Source organism: Melospiza melodia, chromosome 16, assembly GCF_035770615.1.
Source record: "Melospiza melodia melodia isolate bMelMel2 chromosome 16, bMelMel2.pri, whole genome shotgun sequence".
NCBI classification, from domain to species: Eukaryota; Metazoa; Chordata; class Aves; order Passeriformes; family Passerellidae; genus Melospiza; species Melospiza melodia.
The window spans coordinates 10,722,140-10,739,421 of NC_086209.1; the positions used below are offsets into that span (position 1 = coordinate 10,722,140).

Below are 17,282 nucleotides of genomic sequence, written 5' to 3' on the forward strand. Positions count from 1 at the left end.
AGACACTGGCTAAACCCATGTAGTACTGCTGTACCCCTGAAAAAGCTTTCCCTTGCTTGGTCATAGGTCACAGAATGGTTTGGGTTAGAAGGGATCTTAAAGATGATCCAATTCTAACTCCCCTGCCATGGGCAAGGGCATCTTCCACAAAACCAGGATGCTCCAAGCCCCATCCAGCCTGGCCTTGAACACTTCCAGGGATGGTTTATTGGCATAGCTGTGGCTGACTAAGAATGTTCAAAATTACACACCTAACTAATGTTCTGTGACACTGCTGGGAAAGCCAAGATCAGATGCACTTAACATCCAGATTGCCAAAGAAATTTATGTAAATTGGGAAAATAAGATAAGCTGTACCATAAAAATAACATCTCTTCTAGTGCAAATATGTACAATTTGATGTCTGCATGAAAGCTCTACTGTGCACTCCTAGGTAACCTTCTTTAAGGGGAACAAATTTCCATAAGTTTTTAAAGAAAAAAAAAAGCTCAAATGCTTTTGAAACTCCTAAAACTTTACATTTTTGAACTTTCTTGTGGTGTAAAAAATTATAGTAATAAGTCAGTTGCTGAAAATAAAAGCTAGAACAGTGTTGTCTCCAGGACACAGCAGGAAGGTAATTTAAAAAGCTCAGTAACATTGTTGAAATTATCATGCAAACTTATTAAATGTAATGTATATTTAAATTGAAAAAACTTCTTTATTAGGGCTAGATAGGTGATTTTTTTTGCTGCCTCTAGCAGTTAAGCTTATTGGGTGAAAGTCAGGGTAGATTCATTTCTAATCTTTATGGAAAACCACTTATTAAAAAATGGATAGCAAAATTATTAATATAATACTGAAAATTTAGACTATCTGTAGAACAAGACTCTCAACTGAACAAAAGTATAATGAGTATTTCATAGTATTTGGCCACATTTGTTTACATATAGTTTTGCATTCCTAGCATGATTTTCTAGGAGTTATTTCTGACACATGTTGAATTAACATTAAAATCTTCCCTATCATTACAAATTATAAAATATTTAGCTTTAATTTCCCTTTTCATAACACATAAGTAGGAACTTATTATAAAACACATTTGAAAGAACTCATTGTTGACTTAGGTAATTAAAATGAAGAGTGTGGAGTGAATTTTTAATGCTTTTTAGATTAGCTCAGGAATGATCAACTATTTGTCTCCTCCTCAAGAATATGTACAAATAATGGTTCACAGCTCACATTTGCCTTTTTCCAAGGAATTAATTAGCATTCAGAATTAAGGGCACGTCAGTAAAAATTCTAGACTGAATTGAACATTTTTTAAATCTCTTCTTCATTAATTGGTGTGAGTCTGAGGACTTGGAATTTCAGATTTGATGCAAACTGTATTTGATGAAAGTCTGAGGAAGCTGCTGGGGTCAGCTGAGGCCATCCCCTGACACTGTGCCAGCACAATGCTCACAGTGACTCTGCATCCCTGGCTCTTTTCAAAACCAAAATTACTTTTCCAGGCCTACATTTAGAGAACCTTATTTGGATTTCAGAGTGTACAGGTACAAAAACTGCCACAGGGCCATGAATTACTATGAATTTGGGTGAGTTGGTGTCCTGGGAACCCTGAAAATTGACATGTGCTGAGGAGTGAGGTCTCACAGACCAGCCTGCAGCCCAGCTTGGGCACAAGGTGTGCCCAGAGCTCAGGCAGGCAGGTGCATGTCCCACTAAACTGTGACACAGTGGAGTGGCAAGGAAGAGATGGGTTTGTGTAACCTAAACACCAACATGGTCGAGTAGCTAAGGTATTGTGAGCATGGCACTGTACATGGTAGGAATGAATGGCAATTAATGGAGCAGCACAACTAAAGGCTTGTGATGTAATATCCCTGAATCAACTAATCCAAATTGTTCCTCTTGTCACCTGCCTGCCTCCCTTGTTACCTTACAGAAGTCATCTCTTTGCTCTTGTCCTTTGCAGTCAGATGACGGCACAGCTTGTGGCTCCTCAGCAGGACAGTCTCTGTCCAGGCTGGGATTTGCATCTCCTCCCTCATCCTGCCTGTATGGCTGCTTTGATCTCTCCTTGGGCTGATTTAGCTCAGCTAGCTGGCAGGTATTAACCCAGGAAAATAAACTGAATAATTATCTGACAGTTCCATGATCTGAATCATCTCACCAGTTTCCCATGCTAAGTGCTAGGCAGGGATCACAGAGCCACGAGATGGATGGAGAGGAGGAGGAGGAGTGGAATAGCTGTTTCAGTCAGAGAAGACATTTTTGGCTGTCTCAGCTGCTTGCACTGACCCACAGCTCAAAGCTCTTTCCCACTGTGCTGGCTTTGCTGCATTTTGTGGTGCTTCTGTGTCCTCTAGGACCAACTGCTTTGGAAGGAGGAAGATGCTCCTGTGAACTGAACAGTTGTATGACTTGCTGTCCACCTTCACTTTTGTGTGAATTTTTGCCACATCAGCTTTATTTGAAGCTATTTACCTAGTTAAAGTTACTGTATAATTTCCCATTGCAGTTGGTCCCTGAGCACTCACTGGAGTATCTCATTTTGTCCAGTCTCTGGAAGAAACCCTCAATACAAACACAAATGCTAATGTGGCTCCCTGCTACACAAAGGTTTCTGGGCTTGTTTATCTGCAGGAGGAGTTAAGAAATAGTTTTGCATTTAAAAGCAGGACAACCTGAACTGATAATCCTTTTTTTGATCTTAGTTGTTTGAATTAGCTGTGGATTAAAGCTGCATGTTCTACCACAGCATTAATAGGATGACATTAGGCTTGATTTCCCTTGCTTTGCATGAGAAGTCTGTGGAGAATCTTGGATTTACTTGGCAGAAGAATACATTATCATGGTAAACAGCACTTCTGAAGTCTTATGAAATCACCAAAAAGAATGTAAGTCTCAAGGTTGCCTCAATGATGACAGAGTGTGAATTGGCTGAACTGCAGGTCAGCTAGGGTAGCTGAGGAGTGTCTGGTCCAAACTAAGAAACCTCATTTCATTACATCTGGTGCTTACAAAATTTGGCTTGGTTTTCATTAAAGATCATTTAGACTCAATATTTTGGGGAAAAAAATCATTTTTAGAAGGAAATGCAATAACTAGGTAAGTTAATTTCGAGTATGATCTCGTGTTGGAAAACAGAACCAAAAAAAAGTAGCCTTATGAGTGAAAACTGTATGTACTGACCTAGGATATTTTTTTATAAGATGGTAATCTAGTATCCACACTTCATTAAGGATTAGGACCTTAAGTTGTGTTTAAACATTTTATTCCATGTGTAGGGAAAACATGGAAAACTTTTTAACAGTTTAGGTCTGTTTAACTTTTTGGTTTTAAAAGGGAAGTGTGTGCATGATCTATCCCTGTCCCTGTGGTAGGAATGTGCCTACATTGCCTTCAGCTCCATGCTGTTATTTATTTTGTTTGTTTGGAAGATGAGTTTATCATGATCAGATTCTGTGGGGTAGTGCAGCCATGCATGCCACGTGTGGGAATGTGTTCAAGGTTTTCCACAGCTGGTTCTTGGGTCTGTTTACAGACAGAGAAGTGGCAGGAACTGCTAGCACTGCTGACAGGGTCAGAAGCTCTATGCATTGCTTGGTTTCCCCACTTCAGCCATTGCCACTTCTGTATTCCAACGCCTACAGTCTTCTCTGAAGTTTTGGAATCAGTTGAACTAAGCCAGTCCCAAAGCTGCAAAGGTGTGTGTAGTAGAATGTCAATCCAGAGGATCAAAATGACCATCAGTTCCACCTACCTCAGTATATTGTAAACTACACAATATTTCTTAATATCCTCTTAACAATCTTTTCCAGTTGAAGTAAAATATCAAAAGCAATAATTATAGTAAAATAGAGGGAGATCAGGGGAGATCAAGCTCAAACCTCTAGCAGCCTAAATTCTTAAAGTATTTGCTAGATTTAATTTTATGAGTAGACTGATGTCCAGGCTGGAACAATAGTTCAAATAAAACCAGTGATTCCCTGCCAGTCTGCTTGGGACTGATGCTTTTGTGATCTGGTGGGATCAATTTACTTCCTAGACATAGGAGCAAGTATTTGGACATCTTCAGTACCAATGGAATAAGAAAGCAAGTCCTCCTATAGTCCTCCAGGCAATCTCCCTGGTTTCCAAGGAACAAACAAGTAGCAAAACAAAAGAGCCAAGACAAATTATGCAGCAAGGAAAAAGAAATCCTTTCCAGTACCTGCAGGCAGGCAGTCCAAGGCATGAAGCAGTAGATGAATATATGATCAGTAGGCAGCAATCAAGACTTTCTAAGGTATAATGCTCCAGACTCTGCACAGTTTTTCATTTCAATATAATAGAGCAGTCTCTTTTCTTGTCTTACATACTGTTTTTCAGGAATATCATAGAATCATGTCCTCATTCCTAAGGACAATACTATGCAGTTGCTTTTACTGAATTTTGTGTGATGTTCTTTACCGTGCCTTCTGCTTCTGAATTTGAGTTGGACAATGCTCTTGCAGTTTGTCACTCACCCATCTTTTTGATTGTGCACTGTGCTCTCGCCCTGGCTATTACCAAAAATAAGGGCTAAGCTCTCACTCAAGACAGAGCCCAGCATGTCTTTGATGTCACTGTGCTGTTCCAGTTCTGTGCTGCTTTTTTCTTCCTGTTAAAATGATTGGAAGATAAGGTTTCAATTTAAACTTTAAAAACTTTTCTTGGTATGTAAGTGACAGCATTTGTCACTACAAATGCTTTTAAGGGTGTTTATATACAATACTTCCAAGATCTAAATGATCATTGTTTAAAATCTGTCAAGGGAAAAATCCTGCCACAACTAAATATGTAGCGCTGACATTTGAAATGGGAGTAGACATGAGTGTTTGGCTTATACTTTAAGCAGTTATCAGCTGCTTTCTGAGAGGAAGAAGGAGGAGACATTTCTGTAGCAGGTTAATTACAGGATAACAAGCAAATCCTGTGTCTTTACAATAATTATACTAAATAAATTCAAACTACATGGAACCTTTCTATAATGAAACCATTCTTTTCACACAACAACTTTAGTATACACAGAAGCAGAATTGCAATTAGCATATGGTGGTGTATTGAAACAATTCAGGACTTTCATATCACTTCACAATCAGGGCTCTTCTACAGTGCCCAGGCAGAGAAATCTTCCAAGGGCACTGAAGGAGGTGTTACTTGAAACAGCTTTCCTGGTTTCTTAGCAGTTGACTCATGAAGGTCAGGAAGGAAAAAAAAAGTCTGAATCCTTGAAAGCCGTTTTAGAACTGGGGGGATCTGAATGGCCTGTAAGTCATGTCATGTTGCGTGCTGCTGTCAGAGTGAGGTGCTTGCCTCATCTCTTACTCCTTTTGTTGTGGCTCTCTGTCCTACAAGTGAAAGCCATTTTGTCATCACTACAGACATTTGAATATCTGTAAGATTGGTTTGCATATATGCATTTTATGTGCTACTTTATTCTTTAGTTCAGTTCACAATATTTGAGTTTGTAAGAGATTTTAGAGCTGAGTCTCAGAAGATTTAGTCAAAAGATAGACTCTTTCATATCATTGTTTTGTCTGCTTCACACCTATTACTCTACCCTCTGCAAAGCCAGCATTTGCAGTCCCCACCCCAAATAAATAAATGATAAATAACTGCTAAAGAAGGAGGCAGCCAGATTGCATAAAGTCGGTACTGAGTGATAAAATCCCATGTTTGATCCAGATGATGAGTGACATTCATACAGAAGTGAATTAGTCTTGATGCTAAGTCTATTTTCAGTATGGAAGCGCTGTTCCACATGGTGTACTTTTGTTTTTCTGTGCAGAGCTGTGTACCCTGGACTGTGGCAGCCACGGTGTGTGCTCCAGAGGGATTTGCCAGTGTGAGGAGGGCTGGGTGGGACCCACCTGCGAAGAGCGGACCTGCCACTCGCACTGCGCCGAGCACGGGCAGTGTAAGGACGGCAAGTGTGAGTGCAGCCCAGGATGGGAAGGGGACCACTGCACCATTGGTAAGGGCCTTTTGTACCTCAAGAAATGAAATACATAAAATCTTAATCCAGTCCTACACAGATCACCATCATTCTGATTGAAATCTGTTTGGAAAAACTGAGACTCAGAATCCAGGCAGATGTGAAAAATGTGCCTCTGCGTTCTGTCCCACAGAACAGCAACATGGCACATCTCTCTGTAGATTATTAAAATTATTAAAACTTAATAACTTTTAAATTAATCTTTTATTTCCTGTGTAGAGGAAATAAGATATTGTTTTAAAAAACCACATAAAGGAAAGATAGCTCAGTCCTAACATATTTTTGAGATGTGTTCATACATGAATTTTGTAGTCAGGAAGGAAAAAAATGTTTAAAAACTAGAAGGTGTGAGGGAACAAAGCTACTATTTACCTTACATAATTCTTGCATTAAATATCTTGCCTTTCTGTCTGAAGATTTACATATTTTACTTACTGCTAATGGTGTTTTTCCTAGCACTGACTGCTAACAATATTCCTAATAAGGTAAAGCTTTCAGATCTTTTTAGAAGTCATTAGTCTACTATAAAAATGTAATAGTTATATTTTTAGTGAAATTGAACATTTTTTTGCAAAGTCTAAGAGTGTTTCTCCCTGAAATGTCCCAAAGTGAGATCATCTTCTAATTTTCAGAGATTAGCAGCATAAGGTGTCATATTTGTTTCTTGAAAAAAAATCTAGAATGTGTTATCTTTATCTGGAGCATTTTAACGTAATTCATTCCCTAGCTCTAGAATTCACTAGATCAAGAATTAGGTTTGTGATGGAGGAACAGCCTAATTTTCTGAAGATTGTTTAGAGCAAATCCAGAGAAGGACCAAAATACTTAAAATAAAAAGACCTGCTGTTCACACAGTGAACAGGCAGTGCCAGGTGTGGTCCCTGCACGCTTGTCATCAAATGGAGAACGATCACAAACACAATGCTCTGGTCACAGCAGCAGGAATAGATCTGCCTGCAGGAAGAGGGAGACATTTTATATCTAACCCCCAGGTGTCAAGCCATAAGCAAATGTATTTTCATTTCGTACAGAAGTTTGATCCATCTCAGTTTTGTTCTTTTCTTTTTTAAGCTCACTACTTAGATGCTGTTCAAGGTAAGTTTTTCGTGTCAGCATTCCAAAAAATAATGAAAATATACAAAAGTATTGGGAATGGAGTGTTTTCTGTTACTCATTTTGTTTGAGCTTCTGTACTGCTAGGTTCCCAGAATAGATGACACATTTGTTTATGGAAATATATATAGATATATATGCACACACAGAGATTTACAGCAGAAAGTGCAGTTTTTAATAAGTAATGTGCTCAATTCATTTGCAAAGTTGTACCAATGTAAGCATGTTTTACAGGGCCATCTGATGTGCTGTGTTAGGCAAATCCATTTTTTGCTCTTGTTTACCATCCAAAGTAATGCCAGAGCTGAGGACTTGCTAAAAAGCTTGTGTTGATAATGTCTCCCATGAGAAGTGAAAAAAGTATTCTTTTGTCATTTATGCTTGAAGTAAGTTTCTTTTGCTAGAGCAATGCTCTCGTTTTCTAAAGCTGTCTGTGCCAGATGTGATCTAGTTCTCTTCAAATCATTTGATACAAGAGTTAAGTTTGATGTTGCTTTGTGTTTGGTGCTGTTCTTTTGATTCCTGTGCATTGCTGCAGGTCCTGCTCGTTCATGTCAGTGTGAGAACCTTCCCAGTGTGACAGCACTCTCTGTGCCTGCCCCACACCAGTGGTGCACAGCCCCTCCCAAAAATGCTGCTCACTGAAGCACCAAAATAACCACGAGTTCAGAAAGACCTCCGTGCTTGTTTTCTGTTTCTTGTTTTATTTCTTTGGAATTAGATAATAATAATAAAAGCACATAAGCATTCATTTTATTGCATTTATAGACTTAGGGGGTAACCATACACAGTAGCAAAATATAATAATGCACAAGAAATTAAATAACTCATCAGGACAGTGATTGAAAGTGGAAAAACGTCCACATTACCCAAAAAAGCTCTCACATCCTGCCCTTTCCCCAACTCCCTGAAAGAGGCTTTTACTGTATCTTTGGTGGTTGCCAAGTTCATGTTGTTTTGGAGTAGCATCTTCCATAACTCAGTGTGAGAAAATGGTGCCACCTATCTCCAGTTTTTCTGAGCAAGAGAGTCAGACTCTCTGATCCCTCTGTTTGCAGATGTGATTGATAAACTGTGCCAAGGGTGTGAAGGAGGGAGATCATGTGTCTCATGTAAAGTTACCAGGAAATGTGCTGCATGTGGGGCTGTGAATCACAGCCTGACAGACCAGATTCTCCAACTGGCTCCTCCAAACTCCATTTGGAGGATCTTGGGGCTGTCAAGCACTGATTCTTCTCTCCTCCTCAAAAATGCCCTCTCCTTGATAACACCTATGTGTTGATGATCAATATCAGGTGCACAGGGGCTTTCAGACCCTGTATGTCCATGCTGACAAAAAGAAAGGAGCCAGCTTAGAATTGGTGCTACTCACTCTGTCAGTCCTACTGCCAAGCTTTATCCATTGTCCTTTGGCTCCATGTGTGACATGGTGAGGATCTGAGATATGTCTGAGCTGGCACTGCACCATGCACGCAGATGGACATGAGTGTACACATCCAAGAGACCATTCCTCTCTCACTCTTACAGGCAGGAAATCTAGATGTCAATGTCCAAATTACTACTGATTCAGAGCTTGCAAGTCTGTAATTGAGAGGATGCTACAGTCCTTGGTCCAGTTTTAGTCTAGAATCAGCACCACCAAGGGGCATGTGTTGGTCCTGTTGGAATTAGCTTTAAAGGAAGAGAGTGGAACAGGAAGGCAGAGGTCTCTCAATTGCCTTCTGTGGGAAGAGTGTGTTGTAGCATAAATCAAATTGGCTTTTTCTCAGTCAGATGAGTATTTATGAACAGAATAAAAAGGTCACTTCCACTCCCTGCAATGTGTGGGATTATGTCCACAGATGCCAGTTTGTCATTTAGACAATGTTTTTCATGTGTATCTTTGATATAAATCTTGACTATGTGTGTGATATTGTTAGTGAACTATAGTTTATTTTTCAGTAGAGAAAGAGATGGACATGACTTTATACCATGACTTTACTCACTTTACTCCTCTGCACAAAATATTAAACACTAAAAATCCTTATTCCTCACTGAGAAACTACTTTTGGGCAAGCAAAGGGAAGGACACAGTTGGGGATTTTTCCATATTTGGCCAGAAATGTAAGTGGCTCTCAAGCTGTGAACATTTGAAGGCAGCAAGTATAGTGCTAGAAGTAGGAATGTTAATGAATAATTGCAATTGCAAAATAAGAGAAAATATCCCTTCATGAAGGCTTTTTTTTCATACTTTCTTTTTTAGATGGTTGCCCAGGTCTCTGTTATGGAAATGGGAGGTGCACTCTTGATCAGAATGGGTGGCACTGTGTTTGTCAAGTGGGCTGGAGTGGCTCAGGATGTAACGTTGTCATGGAAATGGTGTGTGCAGATAACCTGGACAATGATGGAGGTATGATACATAATTCATGTGTCTTTGTTTATCTGTCACATCCTTGACTGCCATTTAAATCCATAGTTTTGGTGTATGCTTTCCTTTTTATCACAAAATGTCAATGTTTGTCTGTTTGCTCAAGACAGTTTTTCCACTGACTTCATCTGAAGTAACACAGTGAGGACACAGACCCTTGAGCTGGATGCTCCTGAAGGCAAAAAGTACCTTTGGCCATATTTACCATCCCACTACTTGCTTTTTTTCTCATAAAAAGCAAAACAAAACAAAAGTTTAATACGTAATTTCCTGTATCTCCTTTCCACTCTTCCTCATAATTCTGTCAGTCTTTCAGAAAAAACAGCCAAGAGAAACCCAAATGAAAGAAACCTCTGTGCCTGTCAAAATGCATCCAGTTAGACTTCTATTATTATTAATTTAATATATATGCAAGCATAAAGTGCACATTTACGGTTGCTTTTAACATTAGTCTCTCTTAATATTTCTACTGAGACACAGCACAGTTCTTGCAATTATCTGGACCTACTTTTGAAGGACTGTTGAGGGAACTGGTGTAGAAAGTGTGCAGAAGAGATTCTGGAAAGTACTGTAAACAGAGCCTTGTACTGAAATAATCATTTGCTCCTTTCTATCGGTTGAATAAGGGTATTTGACACTAAGTGCTCCTCTCAGTTCTCTGTGATCTTGATTTCATTCTAAGGTTGCATAAGTTTTAGGTTTGCTGGGGAAAACATAGTTCTTTCATACATTGGTCTCTGCTTCCTTTCCAGTAGTTTGTTCAAATACAAGAGTTGGGGTTTTGGGATTTTTTTTTAAAGAAAAAACATCCAGCTCTATTTCAAATTTGCCAGTGGGAGAGAAGCCACAATATTCCTGACTGGTTTCTCTCAGAGTTAATTATTTTTCCTGTCTGTTTTGGACTCTGTCATTTATTGAACGGTCAAGGACTATTGCTTTTCTCTCCTTCACCTGCTACCATCCCTTACCACGTGCTTGTCCTATCCTCAGAGCTGTGCAGCAGAGAGTGGATTCAAGGCCAGGTTTTATCAGGCTCTGAGATACCTGCAACAGTGCAAGATATCCATCCCCATGGCAGGGGCTTGGAACAAGGGGATCTTTAAGGTCCCTTCCAACCCATACAGTTCTATGATTATATGATCAGCCCTAAACATAGCTAATTTTTTTTTCCTTAGGTTGTACACTGACATGTATTAAAATACACGTTATCTTTTTTTGTCACACCTGAAGACCATATCAGTGTCCTGGATGAGATCTTACACTTGACTGTAGGGGCAAACCTTTCTATGATGATTGTGTTTTCTTCTAGGTCATTGATAAATTAAGCTTGATGTAGGTCCAAGAACTGAGGTCACTGTGGGACCTCAATAGAAACATTCTGACTCAGTGATGGTTCCTCATTTACAGATATATTTTGAGACCTTCTGATTTTGTATCCTGTGGGCTCTAAGACCCTGCTGTCCTTTGGCAAAGGCTTCCTTATTTCTGAACCCTATTCAAAATCTCCTTATTCCTCTCATATCCTTCCTTTTCCACTTTATTTCCAAGAGGTCCAAGAGCCCTGTCTGTGCCCACTGTCTGTGCTCTCCTGCACTGGAGCGTGTCCCTGTCACACAAGGTCCCACAGCTGGTGTCCCTGCCCCCTGTGCTCTCCCATCTGTCGCTGCTCTCCCCCGCTGCCCGAGCCTCTGACTCACTGCACTCTTAGATCTGCCCACTAAACCCTGGTTAGCCTCAATGTATGGAAAGCATTTTTGGATACTCTCTGTGAACTGGCTCTCTATAAACTGCCCTGTACTGTGATTTTGGGTGCTTTATATTCTGCAATAACACTGAGTTATTGGAAGAGTTGGCACTTATAACTCTAAATCTCCTTGAATTTGTCAGTTTAAGGCAGATACTTCACATCGTTTCACTGCAGGTTTTAAAAGCAATTTTCTTTTCCCTTTTTAATGGGAACATAACATGGACTAGGACAGCTCTGTTGACATTAAAATTAGAGAATAAGTGCAGAGAGAAATATTTAATTAATCTGACTACTACAGATGGGCTAAATGTAATTAAGTTTTCTTCACAATTTCCTATAAGAAAAGAAAATTATATCTACATATTATAACCACTTCTCTTTATATATATATCATGTTTCTAGGACCTTATTTGGCCTAAGTATAAATTAGTAAAATTCCCCCTAAAGCCACTGGAGTTATATCAGTGTTAGATGAAATCAGAAGCTGTGTGTTTCAGGGTTTGTGTACCAACACAACAGGGGAATCAGGAATTGGGAAGGAGGTGTGCCATTACCTCTTAAGTCCTGTTTGCTGGGAGGTTGAGCCTTTGACTATGAGAATATTATGGTGGCATAGCAAGTTTTCATCCACCAAGCTAAACACCTGGAGTAGGTTCATCAGGATGGAAGTTAATAGTATTTTCCCCTGCAGCTGATGTAAGTTAAACATCAGCTGATGAGGTGAGTTAAACACAGCTGACAGGTGGTAGCTTCCTAAGGCCTTAGGATGTGACATAGTCAGTGACACATAGCCCAAGAGATAATTAGGTGCCCTTTTATAGGCCAAATAATGGAATTCTCACCTAGCAAAGGTCTTAATCATTCCATTTGTGTTTATATCAAACATTTATATCTCAGTCCTTTTGTGCTTCAAGTTCATGAGGAGGAGGTCACCACCAAAGAACAAAGCTGAAGTAAAGTTCAGCCATTATAATTTCAAACAAACTCTAATTTTAGGACTTAGACAAAGGGATAATTTTGTGTAGTTTTAAATTATTTTTTCACTTAATTTGTCACATAGTACTTTTGGGGATGGAAAACCTGAGATTTTTATAATTCAAAACTACATTCAGTGACACAGTAAAAAAAAAAAAACAGATTAGTCCCAACCATAAGGATTCAGTAATGTCATTTAATTGGCATGAGGAAGAGTTGGTGTTGTTGTTTACCCTGTATTAAGAGCACAAAGCTTTGGGAGGGGGGAAGTATTAAGTATTAAAAGTATTAAAAAGTACTAAAAAATAATTTTTTTAAGGACTGATATAATCATATAAAGAAAAGCTATAAGCATATTCACAGTCATCCTGGTCCTGCAGCCACTGAAGCGCCAAGACCCCCTTGGTGCAGTTCCTGGTGGTGGTAAGATAAAACACATGTGGAACGACTCTCGGGGGCAGGGAAAGTGCAATTTCTTTTAGAGCCCCATTAGGATTTGCTGCACTTGTTCCCTGGCTGTACCAGAGCTGCCTTTTCCATTCCAGCTCATAAGTCTCTGTTAGCTTTTTCCTGCTTGCAGGCTTAAGGGCATGTTTACCTGTTCAAATATCACTACAAATATCAGTGGAAAGGTCTTAGCATTATAACAGATGCACGATGGCATGGTTTGCACTTGCTCTCATGGAGTGCTTCTGCAGTCTGTTAGCAGTGTGATGTCCATTAAAAAATGCCAAGGAGTCAAACAGGTGTCCTTTGCAGTGGGGCCTTTCCCTCACTGTGGCTTCCCTCAGCATAATTCCCCATTCCTTATCCTCCTCCTTTCCTGTCACAACTGACTTGATTTCAGTTTATAAGATGAGCAGTTCAGCTCATCTGAGCAGGTCATTTCCTCATGTCCTGCCACTAATTTAGATTCATTGGAAGCTCCAGTAGCTCCAAAAGATCTCTAGAAAGCTCTGCTGAGTTTTTTGCAGGCAAAGTGCCTGTGTCTTGGGGCAGGAGGCAGAACACACTGCTGAGGTGTGGGGACACACAAGGCACTCATGGGTCACACTCCACTCAGTTGTAGGCAAGCTACAATTTGCCTGGTTTTTGGACATATATTTACCTAGTTGCTGCACAAACAGGTCTTTGTCTCAAGCTGAAAGTTGCAGCCTGTCACTCCCATTAGTTTCTTTGATACAGATCTCCCTTTTAAATTTGCCTGCATCTCCTTTTATCATTTGTCTTTCATGAATCAATCTTGCCAGTTTGTTTTTAAGGAAAATGCTGTTTACTACAAGCTTTGAATTCTTTTCCAAATATGCCTTCAGTCACTTCAGACAGTTATTGTAGCATTCTCCAAGCTTTTCCAAGCACAAGGAAATATATGACTCAGCATAGCCTTGGGTTGATAACCAGTGCTGCTAAAATATTGATGTATTTCTGACCCGTCCATTGGCGTTTTAATAACCCATCCATCACAGAGATATTGAGTCCATATATAAGTAATATGCTATTATTACCCAATATAAATAATACTGATGGGAATGGTTTTCATTGTTGCTGAGCAGCAAGGACTCTCTAGGGATACTTAGAGTTTCTGAAAACCCTGATATATTCATATTGTCCCCAGTGTGGAAGGCCAAATACTGCTGGTACTCACTGGGTAAAACACTCACAGCCTTTCCATAGGTGCACTGATGGGTTTCCTTATATAAACATCAGCATTCCCAGTTAACAGCCTCACTGTCTGCTGCCTGCTATGTATTATGGATAAAATTTGGGCACTTTGAATTAATGCATATGAATAAGCATTAGAGACTCTTGACAGTTGCTGCTGCTGCTGCTTCGTCTCTTCTGAAGTTACTCTTTGATTCCGTTTGCTTGGATTCCTGGCAACACTAATTAGACTGAACTGAGCCTGTGGTGAATAAAGTCAGCACAGGCAATATTTAAGGAGACACTTAAATCCCATTTTTTACTTTCTGTGAAAATGTTCTGAACACAGATCTCATAGCTCCATCTCTGGCTTGCACTCACTGGGATCACTATAGACAGAGCAGGAGTGCACTGCTACACTCACACCCCTCTGGGTAGCTCTGCAGCAGTGAAAATCAAACTCATTGGTACTTACAGAATTGTGGAATTTCCTGAGTTGAACAGGACCCCAAGAATCATCCAAGTGGGGCTCCTGATCCTGCACAGGACAGCCCCAAAAATTACACCATGTTATCTGAGTGTAATCCAAACACTTCTTGAACTCTGTCGGGTTTTGTGCTGTTGCAGCTTTCCGGGAGAGCCTGTTCCAGTGTCCTACCACCCTCTGGGTGAAGAACCTTTTCCTAATATCCAACCTAAACCTCCCCAGCTTCATGGTGTTCCCCCAAGTCCTGTCACTGGTCACCAGAGAGGAGGGATCAGTGCCTGTCCCTCTGCAGGTGTTGAAGACCACAGTGAGGTCTTCCTCAGTCTCCTCCAGAAACAAGCCAGGTGACTTCTGATGTTCTTCTTAGGGCTTCCCCTAGAGGGCTTTCACCATCTTCATAGCTCTGCTTTGGACATTTTCTAATGGCTTTGGACATTTTCTAATGGCTTTATATCCTGGTGACCAAAACTAAGCACAACATATCTAATCTAGAGATTAGATTTTTGTGTCACTGAGCAAGTGCATCATTAGGATGTGTTTGTGAGCATGTCTGCATACGTTTGTGCACCATATAAGCATCTACGCCACTTCTTGTAGTATTCTGGGTTTGACATTACCATAAAACTTCAAATCTGTTTGTTTACATTAACCAGGTAGTTAATTTCAGTACATCTTGTGCATGGTGAAAAAATATTGAAAGGGTGAGAGCTCTGCTCATTTAATGAACTTTTAAGCAGAAGAAAAGCAATTGTAAGTTTTATTGCTAACTAGCTATGTTTTCCTCACCAGAATTTAATGATAGAGGATGGTTTATTAAAATAACTAACATTAGTAACATGGGAGGTAGAGTCTGATTGAATTTTTCATTTTCATAGCCAGTTAATGAAGTGTCCCAGTGGTTTAATAGAAAAGAAGCTGCTGTGCAGGTTGTTGTGTGCTTCACTGGTGAGGTAGGGAAGCCACCACTGTTGGTGTGAACCACTTTGTTCTTTGTCCCCTTACCAGTGTTCCCATGCAGTGCCTCTCTACTGTCCTTGGGTGCTCCTGGAATTGTATCTAGACAATTTGTACCAACTGTGGATACAGATCCTTTTTCAGGGATGTGAGCTATTATGATATTGCCATATTTGTGCTCATGAATTGCAAGTACTACAAGGGTGGTTGAGAAGAATAGAGATGCTGGGATTTGAAAAGTAGGTGACAGGTGTTTGTGTCAGGCACAGAATATGACTTGTTCAATGTTCTTGCAATTAACTTAGAGCTGACAAAATGCCTTTTTTGTTTCCAACTGTTATGTTATTTTATTTTAAAGATAACTTAACACAAGTATTCTGCACCACATGGAAAGCTCAAATGCAAAACATATGAAATGCACTTACTCTGCAGCATTTTTCCAGACATAGAAAGTAGAGAGATATGTATTGCTGGAAGGTAGCCAGTGGAGATGTAGGTCCATAGCCACAGGTCCATTGCCAATTTTTCTGGCTGCTGAAGGTGATCATGCCTGTAGAAGAGAGATTGCTGCCCAATGTGTACATCAGAAAATGTGCTACATCAGAAAAGCACAACATGAGCCTGCTATGACTGCAGCAGAAGCATGGCTGAGGAAGTAATTTCACAGCACTTGTGACATCCCCTCCATCATAGAAAAAGGAATATATATATATATAAAAATGTATAAGCAAGAAAATGTACTTTGTTTGATGGAAAACTTTGTGTGATTCCATTGACACACAGTCCTGACCCAATAAATATTAATATCATTCCTTATAGAAGGCTTCCTGAAAAAAATCTATTCCCCAGCAAAGGAATGGGAAAATCTTGTCCTAGTTCTGTATCTATTGCAATGCAGATAGGAGTACTGTGACTGAAAACAGAGGAACTTGTTTTGGCATGCTCTGCCTTCGCTTTGAGGTTGTTTCAATTATTAAACTATGAAGTGCTTTCTATCTTGAAGTTGATCTTTGTAAATTCTGTTTTAGCAGTAGCATTAAACATATTTTAATTTTCTAATTCACTTTCAAAACAAAAATCCCAGTTCATCATTATCCTTGCATACAAAAGAAAGTACCTGGAGGACGGGAAGCCATAATTTCAGATTCATCAAAATGTAAATCACTTTATTATAGAAGTCTGTAGTGTACTCTGAATGTGCCTGTCTTTCATATAAAATAAATTTTAAAATGCTAATAACAAACCAAAACCATTTACACATCTGTAATACATTTTAGTCTGCACCTATGCTGTGATGCTCTTTGGGGTAATTGACAGTAAAAACTTGAGTATACAGGGATCTCCTGCTGTATGAATTACAGTGTTTGCTGTTTGTAGTAGTTTGTTCATACTCCTAGCTGTTGTCTCCTGAGATTTAAAAGAAACCCTGCTGATTTGCTAACACAGCGAGCTTTTTAATAGTTGGTTCCTGATACGGAAATTTAACTAAAATTGTGACCACTGGTTGAGAACTGACTAATGTATTTGTAGCATTTTCAAGTGCATGAATTTGACAATATAGTTTATAAACAAGATTTATTTGGGATTGTTTTGCCCTGGGTTATTCTCCTGGATTAAAAATCTAATTTCAAATAGGATTGGCTTGTTGAAAATTTTGTCCTCATGTGCACTTATTAATACAATTTGCATTATCACAACCTCCCTCCATATGTAGCTTGTGATTCTGTACCAGCTCGGTTTGCCTGGCTCATTTTGATGGATATTGTGCTAAATTATAGGAGTTTTTTTTTGAGGTCTTAGATTTGGATTTTCTTACTTTTTTCTTTTAAATCGTTTAATTTAAAACCAATGTCTTGAATGAGCCTAGAGAGGAAAAAAGATTTTGTTTTGGCTTAAGAGTTCCCTGTTTGCCCAGAAACAGGTGTTTTATTATTTTACTTCTTCACAAAATGAT

At 39.4% G+C, this 17,282-nt stretch overlaps 1 protein-coding gene across 5 annotated transcripts in view; it reads left to right on the forward strand.

Annotated features, from left to right (window-relative positions):
- The window catches only part of TENM1 (teneurin transmembrane protein 1), a 770,840-nt gene that overhangs the window by 665,526 nt on the left and 88,032 nt on the right, over positions 1-17,282 (forward strand). For 4 of the 5 annotated variants that reach the window (XM_063170577.1, XM_063170579.1, XM_063170581.1 and 1 more), the window contains 3 exons: positions 5,798-5,983; positions 7,076-7,099; positions 9,360-9,506. In XM_063170577.1, coding sequence (XP_063026647.1) covers positions 5,798-5,983; positions 7,076-7,099; positions 9,360-9,506 — 357 coding nt within the window. The remainder of the gene's footprint in view (positions 1-5,797; positions 5,984-7,075; positions 7,100-9,359; positions 9,507-17,282) is intronic. The other variant, XM_063170580.1, reaches the window with a different exon arrangement.